A 17811-nucleotide genomic window follows, 5' to 3' on the forward strand; every position below is an offset into this window, starting at 1 on the left:
TGTTACTCTGAAGAGTCGTTTTTGTTTATCCTTTAGTAGTTGTGAATGAGGTGAGTGAGTGTATGTGTGTTTGTCTGGTAACAGATGTTTTCACAAACGTTCTCAGTAATGGAGAATATGTTTTTGCATTGCTTGACTGCCAGTCTCTTGCCTCACTTTCATTCCATCGGATTAAAAAAAAAGAAGCGGTTGATTTTCATGAGTTTGTATTGCAGCCTTAATCCAGTGTGTGCATTATGAACTATGAACTATTCAGCTTCAGATGTTTCTACCTAATAAGTGCTAAGATTCATTACTAGAACTGTTTAGGATTTTCAGTTTTAGAGGAATCAAAACCTGATTTACAACTCTCATCCTTTATTACAGTCTTTCTGCTCTCTACTCATTTTCCTCCATTTTCTCTCTCTGCTTGTCTTTTTTCTCTTTTGCTGTGCCTTCCTTCAAGCACAATCCTAAAATGAGTACAATTAAAATCTGCTCTCTCACCATTCACCATTTCCTTCACCATCCCATTGTGCCCCACTCAAATCTGCTTATCTCACTGACGCTGGCGCGAGAGCTTTGTCTCTCCTGTCCGTCATTTCTCCTCATTCACCCTCATGTGCGTGTGATTCAGTGTCTTTGAGCCAGTAATCACGTCATATTTCATCTGTGCCTCATTGGGTAGTAACAGTCTTAAGGCCACTGCAGCTGTGTTCTCTGGCCTGATAGGCTTTAAACGTGCTGAGAATGAGCGCAAACTCTGCGGCTCCTGCTGTATTTATCTCCAGTCAAAGGCCAGCGTTTCCTCTGCTAATGAATGAAGTTGTTGCGTTGTATTCAGGTGTTTGTTATGCTCATTTCCTTCTGTTTCCTTGCATGAATGCTTCAGTTATATACAGTGTTTGGTGATAACTTCTGTCTCTTTTCTGTTTTTTGTAGGTGATGTTAGCCGAGAGGAAAGGAGCAGATGAGCTATTTGCCATTAAAATCCTCAAGAAAGATGTTGTGATCCAGGATGATGATGTTGAATGCACTATGGTGGAGAAGAGAGTATTGGCCCTGTCAGGGAAACCACCCTTCCTTACTGCACTGCACTCCTGCTTTCAGACCATGGTACGGCACTCTGTGTCCTGTCAGCTGTATTCTCTCTCCTCATCTTGCTTCCTCTAGTTTCACCTCTTCTCTGTCCTCTCTTCTTGTTCTCTCCTTGTGTATTTTCTCATGTCCTCTCCTCACTAGTCTGTTCTCGTGTTGTGTCCTCTTTTCTCGTCTTTTCTTGTGTCCTTTCATCATTTCTCCTATCCTCTCCTCACTTTTCTTCTTGTTTCCTTTTTTCTCTTTTCTTTTCATGTCATCTCCTTTCGTCTCTTCTCATGTCATCTTGTCTCGTGTTTCTACACAGTCCTCTTCTCTGCCCTATTTTTGTGCCTCTTCTCCTCTCGTCTTCCTCTCGTCTCTTCTAGTGTTTTCTCGCCTTTACTTGTGTCATCTTGTCTTTTCTCGTATCGCCTCATCTTTTCTCGTGTCGTCTCATCTTTTCTCGTGTCGTCTCATCTTTTCTCGTGTCGTCTCATCTTTTCTTGTGACGTCTTGTCTTTCCTCTTTTCATCTCGAACTTTTCTCGTGTCGTCTCGCCTTGTCTTTTCTCGTGTCGTCTCGCCTTGTCTTTTCTCATCTCGTGTTGTCTTGTCTTTTCTCGTCTTTTCTTGTGTCGTCTCGTCTTGTCTTTTCTCGTCTCGTGTTGTCTTGTCTTTTCTCATCTTTTCTTGTGTCGTCTCGTCTTGTCTTTTCTCGTCTCGTGTTGTCTTGTCTTTTCTCATCTTTTCTTGTGTCGTCTCGTCTTGTCTCGTCTCGTGTTGTCTTGTCTTGTCTTTTCTCGTCTTTTCTTGTCGTCTCGCCTCGTCTTTTCTCGTCTCATATCGCCTCGTCTTTTCTCTTCTCCCCTCGTCTTTTCTCGTCTCATATCGCCTCGTATTTTCTCTTCTCCCCTCCTCTTTTCTTGTGTCGTCTCGTCTTGTCTTTTCTCGTCTCATATCGGCTCGTCTTTTCTCGTGTCTTCTCATCTTTTCTCGTGTCGTCTCATCTTGTCTTTTTTCTTCTCATATCGCCTCGTTTTTTCTCGTGTTGTCTCATCTCATTACTTCTCTTCTAGTGTCTTCTTTGCCCTATTTTGTGTCTCTTCTTGTGTCGTGTCATCTTATCTTTTCTCGTATCCTCTAGTCTCCTCTTGTGTTCTCTCATCTCTTCTCGTGTTCTCTCTTGCTTTCTCGCGTCCTCTCTTCTCTTCTCGCGTCCTCTCTTCTCTTGTCGTGCCCTCTCTTCTCTTGTCGTGTCCTCTCTTCTCTTGTCGTGTCCTCTCTTCTCTTGTCGTGTCCTCTCTTCTCTTCTCGCGTCCTCTCTTCTCTTGTCGCGTCCTCTCTTCTCTTGTCGTGTCCTCTCTTCTCTTGTCGTGTCCTCTCTTCTCTTGTCGTGTCCTCTCTTCTCTTGTCGTGTCCTCTCTTCTCTTGTCGTGTCCTCTCTTCTCTTGTCGTGTCCTCTCTTCTCTTGTCGTGTCCTCTCTTCTCTTGTCGTGTCCTCTCGTCTCTTATCGAGTTCTCTCTTCTCTTCTCGTGTTCTCCTCATTTCGGCTATTTTTTTCTCTTCTTATCTCGCCCAGTCTATCCTTCTCTCGTCTCTTTCTCCTTTTTCTTCTCGTTTCTTCACCTCTCCCCTTCCTCTTCTGTAAAGCAATGTCTGTGTAAGCGTGAGCACACGTCACTTTATAATTTGTTTTATTTTGCAGCACACGACCTAAGGCACACGCATGAACATGTACACACAAATCCACCCCTTCCCAACCCCCACACATTGCTTTGTGACTGCAGTCATTTGTACATTGACAAGAACAGTGTGTGTGTGTGGCCATGTGAATGTGACACGCTCGAGGGGGGAGGCTGTGTGCCACACGCTCATCTCCGGCCACAGCAGAGCACTGACAGAGGCAGCACTGCTGCCTCCTAACATCCCACTGAGCGCCGCATGAGCCTCTGTCACAGATAGCGAGACGCACAGAAATTGAGACATGCGGTGAGAGTAAAGGAACACAGGAGACTGAAACAGTGGAGACTCTGGGGGAGGAAAGGATCGTGACGTCACACGGCCCGGGCTCTTTTCATGATTTTTCTGGAAATGCATTGGATCTGAAACAAAACAACACCATGACGTCATCCTTTCCTCTGTGCACGCGATAGTTAAAAGCAAATAAAGCCTGGTCGGCTGGGAGATGAATTTCTTTACGGAGGGAAATCAGTCATATGAGGTGTTTGACAGCCAAACAGCTACAGCCATGTAGATTATCCTCAAATTAATAATGTCGAGTTAGTCAGATGTGTGTGCGGGTGTGCGAGTACGATGAAGTTTTGTAGTGGTGGGGGTTTAAGTAGTTGGTGTGTAGTGGATTGAGGTAAAGACTCGCCCGCCTCGTTTCTCATGACAGTGATGGGACCTCCTTTAAGCCCACACACACACACTCTTCATCACTTTCAGTCTCTTAATCCTCCCTGACTCTAATTCCCCTGACCAGCAACACACGCGCACGCTACCACCACTGCAGGAAGTTACACCACCCGCAATTGATGCAAAATAAGCCTCATCATTACAGAACGCCAATAAAACGAGCTGAAGGAAAATGTGGCCGAAACTAACAGATATGAAGACGTGCTGCCCATTTTCAGCCTTGGGATTTTTCTTGTGTGTATCTATTAAAACCATTATATACATCACAAAAAATGAGTATACATGCAGGGTTTGGAATCAAAGCACACACAAAACCAATACACACACATCTACTTGTGTTTTTTTTATGTTAACAACGTGTTCTGTAAATTAGCCAGTGACGGGGGCCGGTTGCACCAGCTGGACGTAAAAAAGTTGGGTGTAAGTCCAACGTCGGACTTAACTACGTCCAGACTTGTGATAAATATTTACAACTCTTGCACCACCTAAAACTACGACCAGGCGCAGCTACGCTCAGCTTAGACGATGCGCGTCCCTCCGGCCACATTCTACCGCATTGAGAGTGACGTTCTTACTGCCTCCAATGAGTGAAAATGTTAAAGAGGAAAAATAATTAGATAAAAGAAAAGAAAGGCATGGATTCCCACTCAATTCCCGTCCTTTTCATGTATAACTGCAGTGATAGTTCGTTGATTAATTCTAAAAATTCAGCGCTGCTAAAATGAAACCTCCCTATAAATTATCTGCAGGGCTGAATGGCTGGTTTTAAATGTGTTAAATAGGACCGAGTGTATTGAAAAGGAAAACATTACAAATAAATTGTAAGACATCACTCCCAAACTCTTCTTTAAGGTGTACATTATGAAATAAGATATTTTATGTAAAGAGATATTTTAGTCAGTTTAATTTCATTCGAAAATAGAGTTTTAACTCGTCCAGTTGAAAAAAAAACTTGAATCTTATTCTCCATTATTTACTCCATTACTTATCTCCATTATTTCCCATTGTATTATATTTTACCCTAAATAACGCTCGTTAAAGTGATGTAATGTAATGTAAATATAAATTAAAATAAAATAGAACTTAACAAGAGCATTAGCCTTTCATTCGTTCTTGTGAATTAATTAATAATCCAGCTGTCTCAGGTATTTGACGGATAAATTACATTTCCTGCTCCTTCTCTTAGTTTTTAGACATCTCAAATAACTCATCCATCGTGCTTTCTTCCATTTCTTCCACTACTGCTCACAAATCTTGCTCATGCGGTGTATGTTCACTTGTTAATTAAGAGTGCTAAAATACACTTTAAAATAATTTTCCGAGCTGCGCATTCAGTCTGTATTAGATGTGACATTATCTCAGTTTTATACTGTATTATTTTTTTCTCCACGGATAAACGTTAAGAAGATTTAGTCTCAGACGTGCGCTACGCCTTGGTGGTGCAAGAGGTATAAATTCTACACAGGACTTAAAGGCGGAATAGACGATTTGGTAAAATGCTACTTTTAGCCTGCTAGCACTGAAATCATGATCCCACCCTCCATGCGAATCGCCGTCCAAAGCCACGTCTCCTCCAAAACACACAAACCAGAAGCTCTTGGATCAATTCGAATTAAATCAAATCATGTCTCATTCACCAGTGAGAACATGTTACAGTACAAAGTAACATTACTACAATAGTGAAAACCCCTACCATAAACAACAGCTTTAAAACGGGATTAGATGCAGCATAGTTCCAGTTAGATGCTGGGTTACAATGTAATACATAAAGGTCCACAAACTACATAATCAAAACCCATCAAAATCGAATCATAACATGTACCTACCTGTCCAGAAGTTACCATGGCATCATCTTTGAAACCCTTGACTCCCGTAGTTGCTTCCAGCGTGGAAAAGCAACACTGATTATAATCACACCCGTCACCACTCGTGTTTTGGCCAGGATTTTCCCATTTTTCCCACCCATCTCCTATTGAAACAGGTCCCTGTCTGGGACCGGAATGCATTCGCGAATGGAATTCTGCTTTCACCTCTCTGCTGATTAGACGTTTTCAGTCGTGACAGTTTTTAAGATGGCCTTTATTTTTGTTCGTCCTTTGCAAGTGCTACTTGCAAGCTTGCACACATTTAATAAGGGGAAAGTTAGGTTCCAGGTGTTTACCTGCCATTCTCCCGCTGTGTCTGCACAGGGTATGTGACCGCGCTGATGACGTATGGTGTCTGCATGAACAGGGTGCGTAGTGGGATGCAAAATACGTTGACTGAAAATGGACACATGACCTATCATTGGGCAAACGTTTTTTTGGTCATACGCCTTTCACAGACAATATATAAATATAAAAATACCAATGTATTACATTACTTATTGATTGCTATCAGGTTGTTAAGAGACTTCCAACCAGCATGACAAAAACCATTTCTGGACAGGATTGCCTACTCAACCTTTAAGGCGCATTTTAGGTCCAGACTATTAAGACCGAGTGTATGTCCAGCTGGTGCAACCGGCCCAGGGTGATTCCCCATTTTATTCTATTCTACTCTACTCTTAAAACATTTGAATCAAAGTTATTTACACATAAATGAATCTCAAGGAAAAGCCCCATGCTGTTTGACTATTACAGACACAGTAAGTTTTTTGCCTTTCTATGACAGTTGTGTCTTACAAAAGAGTTCAACTGTCTGGCTGTCTGTGTCATCTATTCTCACCTCTTGCTTCCCACCGTCACTGTGTCTGCAGGACCGCTTGTACTTTGTCATGGAATACATCAATGGCGGAGATCTCATGTACCATATCCAGCAGGTCGGCAAGTTTAAGGAACCCCAAGCTGTGTGAGTACAGCTCTCCTAACTGTCTGTGCTGTGTTTTATAATAAAGGTCAACACTAATAAACTTACTGATGCTGTTTAAGCTTACAAAAGGTCTTAACAATAAGCACAACATTGCAGTCTGACCTTAATGTTTAGCATGTTGAGTAGTTCACTGATGAACCTAACTTTCTGTTCACCAGTTGACCAATGAGCTCACCGGTGAGTTCCCCAATGATTTAATCTTATTAATCATTTCTTGTTCAAAGTAAGCTCCTGCTCCGCTGTGTTACTTATCTCTTCAAGGTGACCTTAAACCAGTTTGGAACACTCTTCTTTCTCTTCATATTGCCCTCCTGTTGGAGTTAGATGTGAGGTGTCCACTCAGCACTTCTTACAGTAGTTTGGTGCACGAAGGCCAGGTCAACCTACCCCCCATCTCTGACCCTCTCTGTCTCGCACTCTTTTTTTCATGCTTTTATTCTTCATCTTCTTTATTCATATCCGCCCCCTGTGGTTTAATGAGGTGATGAGTAGGAGGAGAAAGGAGTGTAAAGCCTTATTCTCATATTTATCCGGTGAGATATTTGAAAGTGTGTGTACTGTTTAAAGGGATACAATTTAAGTTGGAGTCACAAAAGTGTAGCCTGACTATGTCAGACTTCGTACTTCTGCTCAATTTCAGTTCGCTTCTGTACTCAGTCTGATATAGCAAACCAGCTCCCAGATTATCTCCGGCTCCGCACCAGCCGTCCAACCAACGAACAGAGGGCGGGCTAAGAGCCGTGACGTAGACGCTAAGCGCCGAATTTAAGATTGTAGTTTAGTTTGGTAAAGTGCGCATGCATAGTAACGTTTGTTTATGTTGTTAAGATGAAACCCTCTACAACCAAACAGAATTTGCCCCCCATTGACTCCCATAGTAGGAAAAATTACTTTATCTTTTTTAGTTCTGGTGAACACAAATGAAGACATTTTGAAGAATGTAAGAAAGCAAACAGTTCTGGGGCACTTTTGACAACCATTGTATTTTTTCCTACTATGGTAGTCAATGGGGGGCAAAACCTGTCTGGTTATAAGCATTCTTCTAAATATCTTTCTCTGTGTTCATCAGAACAAAGAAATTTGTAAAGATTTGGAACAACTCGAAGATGAGTAAATGATGACAGAATTTTCATTTTTGGGTGAAGTATCCCTTTAAAGGATGTTGCAAAACATCAGCATTTTAGTAGTTCACCAGAAATGAACATTCTGTCATCATTTACTCAAGTTGTTCCAAATCTGTAGATTTCTGTAGTTCTGATGAACACAAAAAAAGAGATATTGAAGAACTAAGGAAACAGAATTCTGCGGCACTTTTGACTACCATTGTAATTTTTCCTACTATGGTAGTCAATGGTAATCACTTCCTGGTAGTATGGTAGTCATCACATGCATCACTTACACTTAACTCAAAATACAACAGTTATAGTAATCACCTAATTGATAGCTACAACATGTTTGTCCCTAGCATTTAGCTAAAGCTGTAGCAACCATTAATGTGTGTACAACAAAATGTCTAAAAGACCTTTAAGTCCCCGTGAACCGGAAGTTGCGATTGTTTTTATTTGACACATTTCCGAGTGAAAAGGAATTTCAAAGGAGAAAATTAGTGGGCGTGGCTTACGTTTTTCACTGCGAATTGATTGGATGCGTAAAACAGCTGTTGCATTGATTTTGAAATGAAACTGACAGCAGACTGACAGTTGAAGGGGATGCTCTAATTTACGTCATTTCAGGGCATTTTCAGAATTTAACTGCAGATTATGAGGTTACATGAATTTTAAAAAGAAAATGACCCACATTGATAAGATATTTACTATGACCGCTGCAATATTTCATGAAAAAAATAAGAATTGTCATTTTTAATTTCACTGGGACTTTAAAGGGATAGTTCACCCAAAAATGAAAATTCTGTCATCATTTACTCACCCTCAGATTGTTCCAAACCTGTATACATTTAACTGTTCTGCTTAACACAAATGAAGATATTTGGAAGAATGTCAGTAACCAAACAGCTCTCATCCCCCATTGACTCCCATAGTATTTATTTTCCCTACTATGACAGTAAATGGGGGATGAGATCTGTTTGGTTACCTTAAGCAATGCTTTCTGCCTTTTAATTGGCTTTTAATCCTGAATGAGTGTATAAGCTTGAATTCCAAAGACCGGACAGACAGATGTTTCAGGATAGGAGATCTGCAATATAGGCGGCACATATCCAGCAGATGCAGTAAATGACCTTTGCATTAATCTCCTCTCAGAGACACGTTGTGTCTTCAAATCTAACAAGCCTCATCTCTATTTGCTCTCCTTCAGCTTGCTGTCTGCCCTTTATCATAAAGAATTAACCCGTCTCGGAGGAGGTGAGGAGCGTTGGCATTGTGTTAGATATGGAGCTCAGTGTAGTTCAAAGGTCAGGGTGATTATACCAGGGACAGGAAGGGCAGAGAACAGTGGCAGAAAGTTGTAACTGTTGGAACTGGAGTAGATCCTGCTTTCCACATGCTGGTAAATGTTAAACTGAACATGTGCTGAGCTTTTACTGACTGTTCTCTCCCAACCCTTCTCATTTTCTCGCTCTGTCTTTCTCTCTCATGCGTTATCTCTGTCTGTCTGTCTCTTTCTCTCCGGCCCGGTGGATGTGGACGCTGTGGCCTGGAAACAGAAGTTATCTTTTGACATAATCTGGCTCTGTAGTGAGGCTTGTTCCTGCTCCACCCCCAACTGCATTAGTCACTGAACAAGAGCGCTACAGTAATTCTCTTCAAATGTTGCTCTCAGATATGTGACAGACAAGCAAGCCATCTGATAAATAAAACATTACTGCATGGCATGTTCGTATTAATAACAGATATCTGGCTTGCTTTATCTCCGTCGTGTCTCTTTTTTAAAGACACAACTTCTGTCTTTGTAGTCTCGGCAGATACTGCTTCTATAGCGGGCTGCTACATTGATTTATTAGATGCCTTTCTGGAATATTTTGTTCCAATTTATCAAGCCAAATACATTTTGCAATCAGATTTTATTTTATCATGACCACTAAACTGAATATTTGACCCACAGGGTGTTAAAGGACCCCGGAAATGATGATAGATTATCATGTAAATCGTCATCGAAACGTCTCAGTTTTAGTTTGTTTTTAGCACATGGAGACAGATCTGTATGAGAGATATAATATCCTGTGTTTAGATTTACAGATTTATCTTGATTGATTTTGTGTGTTTAGGTTCTACGCCGCAGAGATCGCTATAGGCCTGTTCTTCCTGCATTTGAAGGGTATTATATACAGGTGAGTGAAGTCTAGACAATCCAATCTGGCTTTCCACACATTTCTAGTAGACAAAATCAATCTTAGGACAGAACAGTATTGTGCAGACTATATGTCTAACTCTACTGATGCACTGAGATTTAATTTCATTAACCAATTTGTATATGCAAATGATTTTAATCAAATGAAAATACATGTTATGGTGTAAATAATAATGCAGTACTATTTATTTCCTATACTAATGACAAAATTAAGTTTCTTATAATGTGCAGTTTTCTAAATGCACTATTTGTGTATGTGTTTAGGTAAAACGGTCATTTTTGTTTTACTCTGTGAACTACTAAAAATATTTCTCCCAAATATCAAATAAAAATATTGTTTCATTTGCAGAAAATGAAAACTGGAAACCGGTCAAAATAACAAAAAAGAAGCTCTGTATTTTTTCAGACCTCAAATACTGCAAAGAAAACAAGTCCATATTCACTTTTAAGCAATACAACAGTAATATTTGTACATGTATTTAGGAAAAGTTCAAAAATTATTTTTGTATTTGATAACATTGATTTTTATCACAGTTTTTATGTGTCTTGTTATGCTATTAGTCTGTTGATGACTTTGTCACTCCTGAGGTTTGATTTTGTTAAAATTCAACAGACACTGGACTGGAGTGGACACAATAATAATCTAGAAATGCTGATTAAATGAACATTTGGAATAGTCTCTTAATTTTTTCCGCGGCTGTATATGCACGCATCTGTCCGTCTGTTTGGGGTGTGTTCAACCGCACACACACACAGTTCCCAGCTGTATCACAGACAGTGTGTGCACATGTGCTTAACTACATTTCTAAAATGATTCATGTTTGTACCACTGCACCCAGTTAGAACCCCGCAGTTGCTCTGACAGGAAGTAACCCTCTAATCCAAGATGTTAACAGGAAAACACCAAACGCTTGAGCTCGACCCTCACATGGCATGTTTCACCGTAAACTCATAAATTCTTTACAGAGCGTTTCTCCCGTTTTTCTCCTTCATCAAACGCATCCAGCGCTGTGCGCTTGTCCTCTTTATAAAGCTGCAACAGTAACACACACATCACACGCTTGGTCATAAAAACCCATCTCACTTCCAAGCTCTTTCTTCTTCTCTGTCTGCAATAACACATTCGTTTTCTTGCAGTATTAGTTTACTCTTGTGTGTAGCCCTCTGACTCTTCTCTTTGTCCATCAGAGATCTAAAGCTGGATAATGTCATGTTGGACGCAGAGGGTCACATCAAAATCGCTGACTTTGGCATGTGTAAGGAGAACATGCAAGACGGAGTTACCACCAAGACCTTCTGCGGGACCCCTGACTACATCGCCCCTGAGGTGAGCACTCACTTCCACTTTCTGTATGTGTGTTGATGAGCGGCAAAAGCGTTCGGTGAGAGAGGAAATCCATCTGCCTACATATTTTACATGTGTATAATTCTTGGATGTTTTAGAGGCCTACATTAATGTACCTGCACTGTGTCTCATTCATACGTATGATATCTACCTGTGTCATGCAACCAGCTTACGCCAAAGATTTCTCTCCGTACATGTTTACTGGTTCAGTTATCCTCCATGCTGACTCTTATCGGTTTAACTGAATTTGTATGCAAATTAGACTGTTAAAAACATAACATCATAATTGCAATATCATTTGCAGCAGCAACGGCACACATTCCCAGAAACATGTCCGCCAGGCCATATTGTACCCACGAAAAAGCTTTATATTGTTTTATTTAAAGTTGCCCCTTCGATATTTACCATTGTATTGCCATCTTATATGCATCATGTGCTTGGAAGGGAAAGAAAATAGGTTCTTTACCCGGAGGCATCAGTGGGTTGATTAGATCTCACGTTCGTCTGACAGAGCAGCAGATGGTACAGCTCCATATCTTAACAACAGAAGAACCATGAGCTAGAGATGGATTCACGTCAAACACACAAATCCTGAGGAGCCATTTCAGATTTCTTAAAGGTTTAGATGCTTGTGCCGTATTGTGTCCAAAACACTTTGCATAGAGCACATTGCAGCACGTGTTGAAAGGGATGTCAACACTTCAGGGCCTCTAGGGCTCTGTTTCGTGATGAAAGGAATGACAGAATGCTTTAGATTTTAATATTTACAGTTGTCCTTGAAGTGTCACCCCATTGTAATTGGTTTTGTTTACGCTGTATGCTCATAGCTGATACACTTACTGTGCTCTGTGTGTGCGCGTGTGTTTCAGATTATAGCTTACCAGCCGTATGGAAAGTCTGTGGACTGGTGGGCCTTTGGAGTTTTACTCTACGAGATGCTGGCTGGACAGGTATGATCATTCAGATCAACACAAAAAAGAAAGAATCTTAATGGTCAAAGAAGCATTTAAGCAAGATAAATATAGTTAAAAAGCAAATTGTGTAAGCTATTAAGACTTGTCTGCAGAGAATAATACAGCCGGGGGAAAAATAACATTTCAAAATTATTTTCTGAATTTACTATTAAAAGGTACTTGTTTAGGTAAAATGATCATTTTTCTTTCATTCTGTGAACTACTAACAATATTTATATAAAAAATATTGTTTCTATTTGCATTTATTTGCAGAAAAGGAAAACTGGAGAAACAGGTCAAAATAACAAAAGATGCTCTGTATTTTTCAGACCTCAAATACGGCAAAGAAATCAAGTTCATTTTCACTTGTAATATTTGTATTTAGGAAAAGTTCAAAAGTTACTTTTTAATGTGATAACCTTGATTTTTCTCACAGTGTTCATGTGTCTTGTCATGTTGTCAGGCTTTCACGTTGCTGTTGGATGACTTTATATCATTCCTGAGGTTTAATTTAGTTGAAATTCAACAAACACTGGACTGGAAAGGCCACAATACATCTAGAAATCCTAATTAAATTAAAATTTGGAATGGTTTCTTATTTATTCTTATTCCGTATTTAAAAAGTGTTTTTGTAAAATGTCGTAACATTTTGTGACCCCACATTCTACATTCATGTGGCAAGTTTCATAAACAGCTTACAGGATAATGTAAATCTATGCAATAATGTATAACTTGTATTCTTCCAAAAATTGTTAATAGTTTTTGAATTGTTTATTCAACATTTGTGTCTTTATCATATTACCATTTCATAAGGCACTTTTGACTTTATTGGATCACAGCTTCTCATGGCTTATTGCTTTATTTTATTACCCCTAAAGCAGTGGTGTAGTATAGTTTTTTGTAGTGAGTATACTCTGATTTTACCTCCCAGCCTACTCACCCGTCCCAGATCGACAACCCATGAGCTCCACCACACTCACGAATGCATAGAGTACATCTCTATATGTAATCAAGATCAAGATTTATTGCAAGCAAGACTTCAATAGCCAATGACAGCTGAGGGGACTTGCTGGTTTTGTTAATCACTGTCTCTCAGCCAGTTAAGAGTTTCATTTAGCCTTAGATGGTATATGTAAACAATCCATAAAGCACAGGTTTTATCAGCTGGCAATTTTCAATGCACATTTGTGATCCATGTGAAAAACCAGCTATAAAGTCATTTATTTTGTGATATAGCCTACTATTTCTACATAAACCCACCCTGCTAAAAATTAGAAACCATTACATAAATTCTAGTGGTTTCCATTAAAATACCATTATGAACCACAATTTTTTCTATTACAAAATTTTAAAACATGTCTTTGGCATTAATGGGTGTTCTGTTGATTCCCATCTGCATCTATTGTGTTTTGGGCAGGGTTCTATTATGTTTTCAGCAGGGCAACCAACAAAATAAAGAATATCCTGTGAAAGTGTAATCTTTAGATTTTAATTTAGTTTGATTTTGACTGACTAAGGCCATGTCAAAGACTCACAGTAAATCATATTGAAATAAATGGTTAAAATCAAACTCTGATGCTTGTCACTAATAACTCGATTTTTAGCCTAGTTTTCAAACACTGGGTCACACTTATGAGTACAAGTTGCGCCTATTATTGACATTGACAGTTAACTATAATAATCAACAATGAACATTGGTGCAGTTTTATCAAGCACCAGTTGCACTTATAGATTCTGGCAGTGTCTCTAGACTGACTTTCACAAGGCTGGCCAGGAGTTCTCATCTCTTATCATCTAAAACAACTATGAACATTGTAGTATAAGTTTTCTCTTACTTTCTCCCTCATTTATCGATTCACCACACAAACTAACGTTTTACGCTAGTTAGATACAATTTAATATGCCAACAATCCACTTACAGTTATGTTAATGATAACAAATATGCTCATTTTATTAAAGAATAGGCAGTGGTCTTAAAAGTGTGGGTGAGTTATCAGCAGAAAGTATAATACACCAGCGAACAGAGAAGCTATCGCGACAGAGGGAGACCCCGCGTACAGCATATAGCACCTCATCGGGCTCATTTTCTGTAACACCTGCTGCAGCGTCACTCGAAGAGGCAGTAGCTTCAGGGGCAGGCTTACAAAAACACTGAAATAGTTATTGAAATGCTTGCCTTTCATGATCTCCTTTTGTTTCATATCTCCCGGTTGTACCAATAATGGTCCAAAAGTCAGTGCGTCGCACCTTTCTGACACAAAACAAGGTTGTTACGTATCCTCGCGCTTTTTTAAGTGGTTATACGAAAATTCTTGATCTTTTCTAGTGGGTATACGGCGTATACCTGCGTATCACGTAGACTACACCACTGCCCTAAAGCATACATTTTTGTGAGGTTTATGCTTAAACAAGATAAACCCTAATGTACTAAAACAAATCAACCTAATTTCTTGTTGTCTTACACAAGTAAATGACAAATGTTTAAGGTTGTTTAGATATTTAACTAGAAAGCAAGACACTGCTTAATGATTGTTTGCAGTCAAGAGGAGAAAGGCCCTTGTGGGGGCTGTGCCTTTTTGGCCCCCTCACGCTCTCTGTGATTCATTTCCTCTATACCGCTTGCAGTAAATAACTTCTTGCTATCTCAAGGTCAGTTTTTATTAATTACGTTCTGCAAATCTCCCGAGACTAACAGCAAGTATTTCATGCCTATCGGGCTCAGTCAATTATTTATGAATTGTTCTGAAACAAGTCAAGCTTTGAACGCTAGAGAGCAAGAAGTCGGAATCGTTTTCAGTGGAGACTTCTGCTATTGAGTTATCATGACAAAAAGACACTTTGATTCTCTTTCTAGTCTTCCCTAAACAAACAAGAACAAGACGGAGAGGCTGTTTATTATGGTGATGACTTTCAAATTCCTGTTGTTATTAGAACGCAAACTTCTGTGGTGGAACGTGGGCAAATGACAAGCAAATGAGACATAATCGATGTCATTATTGCCTACCATTTATAGTACAAGCAAATGATCAATCTCCTTAGCTTACCCTCAGCTCTCTCTCCTCTTTTTCTGTGTGTCTTTATAGCCTCCGTTTGATGGAGAAGATGAGGATGAGTTGTTTCAGTCCATCATGGAGCACCATGTGTCGTATCCCAAATCCATGTCCAAGGAGGCTGTGGCCATCTGCAAAGGGGTAAGCCGCCAGTATATCACGTCACATTACTAAACCAATGACCGCCAGCTTTGGGTTGTGGTGTGAAAGGCTAGAGACACAGTCACTACTTTAGCTTCAAGTCTTTGCAGTTAGCCCACTTTAAGTTGCTTTGAATGAAAATGTTTAGTAATGCTTGAATTCATTTTGACCTCGCATCATGCATAATAAATCATTTTCAGCTGTTTCAGCAGCATTTCACATTTTCGCTCGCAGCTACCATGAAAAAAAACCACAACCTCTGACCTGGCTGCTCAATATGCACATCACGGCCCTCTCCAAAATCCACAGTTCAGTCTCCTCTGTTATTAGTAGGCCAATGCCGCTCTCGAGTTGAGCACTCGCTGGTGAAGCAGTCGATCTGATCTAATTCTTTATTTGAGAGATGGTCTCTAAAAAACATACAAACTGCTTCAGACGGCACTGAGCGTGAACGCCGGTGACTCTTGGCTGTGTGCGGACCCCAAGAGCTCGGCTCTATTCGCTTCTTGCTTTTTCTGGAGAACTGCTAGGAACTGAGAGCTTTTGAATAGACATGGATTTTTTTGTTGAAGATAAATCCCCAACAAAACCAGACAAAAGCTGCAGAATGTCAGGGGCATCTCAGTCAACAACACAAAGTATTCCCTCAAAAGTGCTATCCTGTTTGCTCATTCCTTACATGTTTCTTTCTGCTTGTCACTGTGCACCCAGAGTAGAGCATATGGCTGCTAAGAAAAGAAGAAGAGTTTTGTGGAAGAATAAAAGTGAGGCTTGTGCCGTAGAGGACGTGGGTGCGTTCCTTTGGCAGTTGCGAAATGGAACATCTGTTATCGGGTGAATCTCACGAAACCTGTCATGAACATGTCAAAAACATGGGTCACAATTCACCTCAGATGCTCTTTGAGGTGTTTTAAGGTTATAATGTGGTTGGCCATTGGCTGTAATTGTAATTTGATTACATTTTTACTATATTATGCAAAGTGATACATTCTTAAGTATGAATAACAAATAATATAAATAATAGTACTTTTTTGCACTGCTTTTTTACAGTAGATGATTTCAGTTGAAAGTAGTTGTATTGTATGTTTTCACTGTAATACAAAACCAGTGATCCACCAGTAATGAGAATCTAATGAGACACACAGGATAATATCCTGAGAAACACCTGGATGCATTACAGTAATGAGAGTTTGTAGGGAAAAGGAGCTTAATTGTGATAAAAAAAAATGTCATAATCTTAAGGGTCCCAAAATAGGCTTCATTTTCTAAATGCAAAATATATATTTAGGCTGCACGATAATTTATCGCGATACCACCAAATCCTATTGTAATCGAGCTGGCTGCGATATGCAATGTGTCGATATTTTTTTAATGCGTAGCTTGTCCGTGAAGCACGGCTATGGGATCAGTAGAAATGCTGCTCGATCTAAAAGCAGTGCGAGTTTGAGTCGCTTATAATGTGCATTTGAAAAAGCAACACCCGTCAAACATGACCATTATAAATATACTTTATTATCATAAAAATACCTAATGAGGCTTGCGTAACAGTGATAAAAAGATGTCCATAGGCATTTCCTAGATTCTAGAAGGTGTTATGGTCTTCTTCTGCAGTGCGTATTTGGAGTTTCCGCACGAGAGCGCCCTCTGGCTTACGGATGCAGCAGTATTTTCCCGTACTTCACTCAAAAGCTGTGCGTAAATCACGTGATATTTATCGTGACAGCCCTAATCTTTATATACCCGACATGCTATCTGGTGACCCATTCTGTTTGAGTTAGGACAAAGGAAATCTTTTGGTATTGGGAGGACAACAAGTTCTAGAATATAAAGTGGAAAGTAGGTGTGAGAGCAGGTGTCTCTAAAGGGACCCGTGCACTAATACATTCATGCTAATGCGAGCATTAAATAATGAATCAACCTTCCGCGTTCAGAATCTGAATGCAGCTCGTCTTTGACTGGCTTCATGAAAATGCAGCATGCTACTGGGTAAAGCCTGATAAACAAAAGTCCCCCCCTCCTTCTCAGTTTTACATTCCTCTTTCTCTGTTTTCTCCATCTATCCTCTCCTTCATCAGGTTATGCCTCTCAGCTCTTTAACGCTTATAAACATGAATATGCCTGTGTTGCGATTTCAAGTTTATAACATGAATACTGTAGTTTAAACTATTATAAATATACTCTTGTCAAGCACAGGCACTAAAACTTTATAATTACAACCTAAGTGTTGTCTTGTAATTAATCTTGTAATGACAAGAAAATGACTAAGATGGAACCTAACAGGGTGGAAATAAAGAGATAAGGTTTACCTCTTTACAGAGTTTATGAGGGTGTGAGTTTGGAAGAAGTTTTGAGATTTTTTATACCAACTTTTGAAATGTTGATGATGAATATCACTTTCTGTAATATAATTTAACCGGATGGATTATTTTAGAGTGACACTCCAAATATTACCACAAAGCATCACAAATATTGGATTTTCCCTGTTTACTAAGTCAGAGTGCACTCATGAAAAATACTGCGGTGTAACTGAGTGTTAACTAAATTAAACTGTTATATATTTAGTATACTTGTAATGCCTATTTACGAAATAGTACATTAAAGAACTTCCATCCCAAAACTACTTTTAACAATCATTTATTACAAGTCCATAGATAATGGTCAAACCACAGACATAAATAGTGGTAACTTA

The 17811-nt window shown here is 39.6% G+C and overlaps 1 protein-coding gene across 2 annotated transcripts in view; it reads left to right on the plus strand.

Moving 5' to 3' along the window:
- Positions 1-17811, plus strand: part of prkcbb (protein kinase C, beta b) — a 105728-nt gene that overhangs the window by 65296 nt on the left and 22621 nt on the right. For both annotated transcript variants that reach the window (XM_057345021.1, XM_057345020.1), the window contains exons 10-15: positions 922-1095; positions 6215-6306; positions 9551-9613; positions 10822-10960; positions 11848-11928; positions 15015-15122. In XM_057345021.1, coding sequence (XP_057201004.1) covers positions 922-1095; positions 6215-6306; positions 9551-9613; positions 10822-10960; positions 11848-11928; positions 15015-15122 — 657 coding nt within the window. The remainder of the gene's footprint in view (positions 1-921; positions 1096-6214; positions 6307-9550; positions 9614-10821; positions 10961-11847; positions 11929-15014; positions 15123-17811) is intronic.

The sequence above is a fragment of the Triplophysa rosa genome, linkage group LG11, assembly GCF_024868665.1.
Source record: "Triplophysa rosa linkage group LG11, Trosa_1v2, whole genome shotgun sequence".
NCBI classification, from domain to species: Eukaryota; Metazoa; Chordata; class Actinopteri; order Cypriniformes; family Nemacheilidae; genus Triplophysa; species Triplophysa rosa.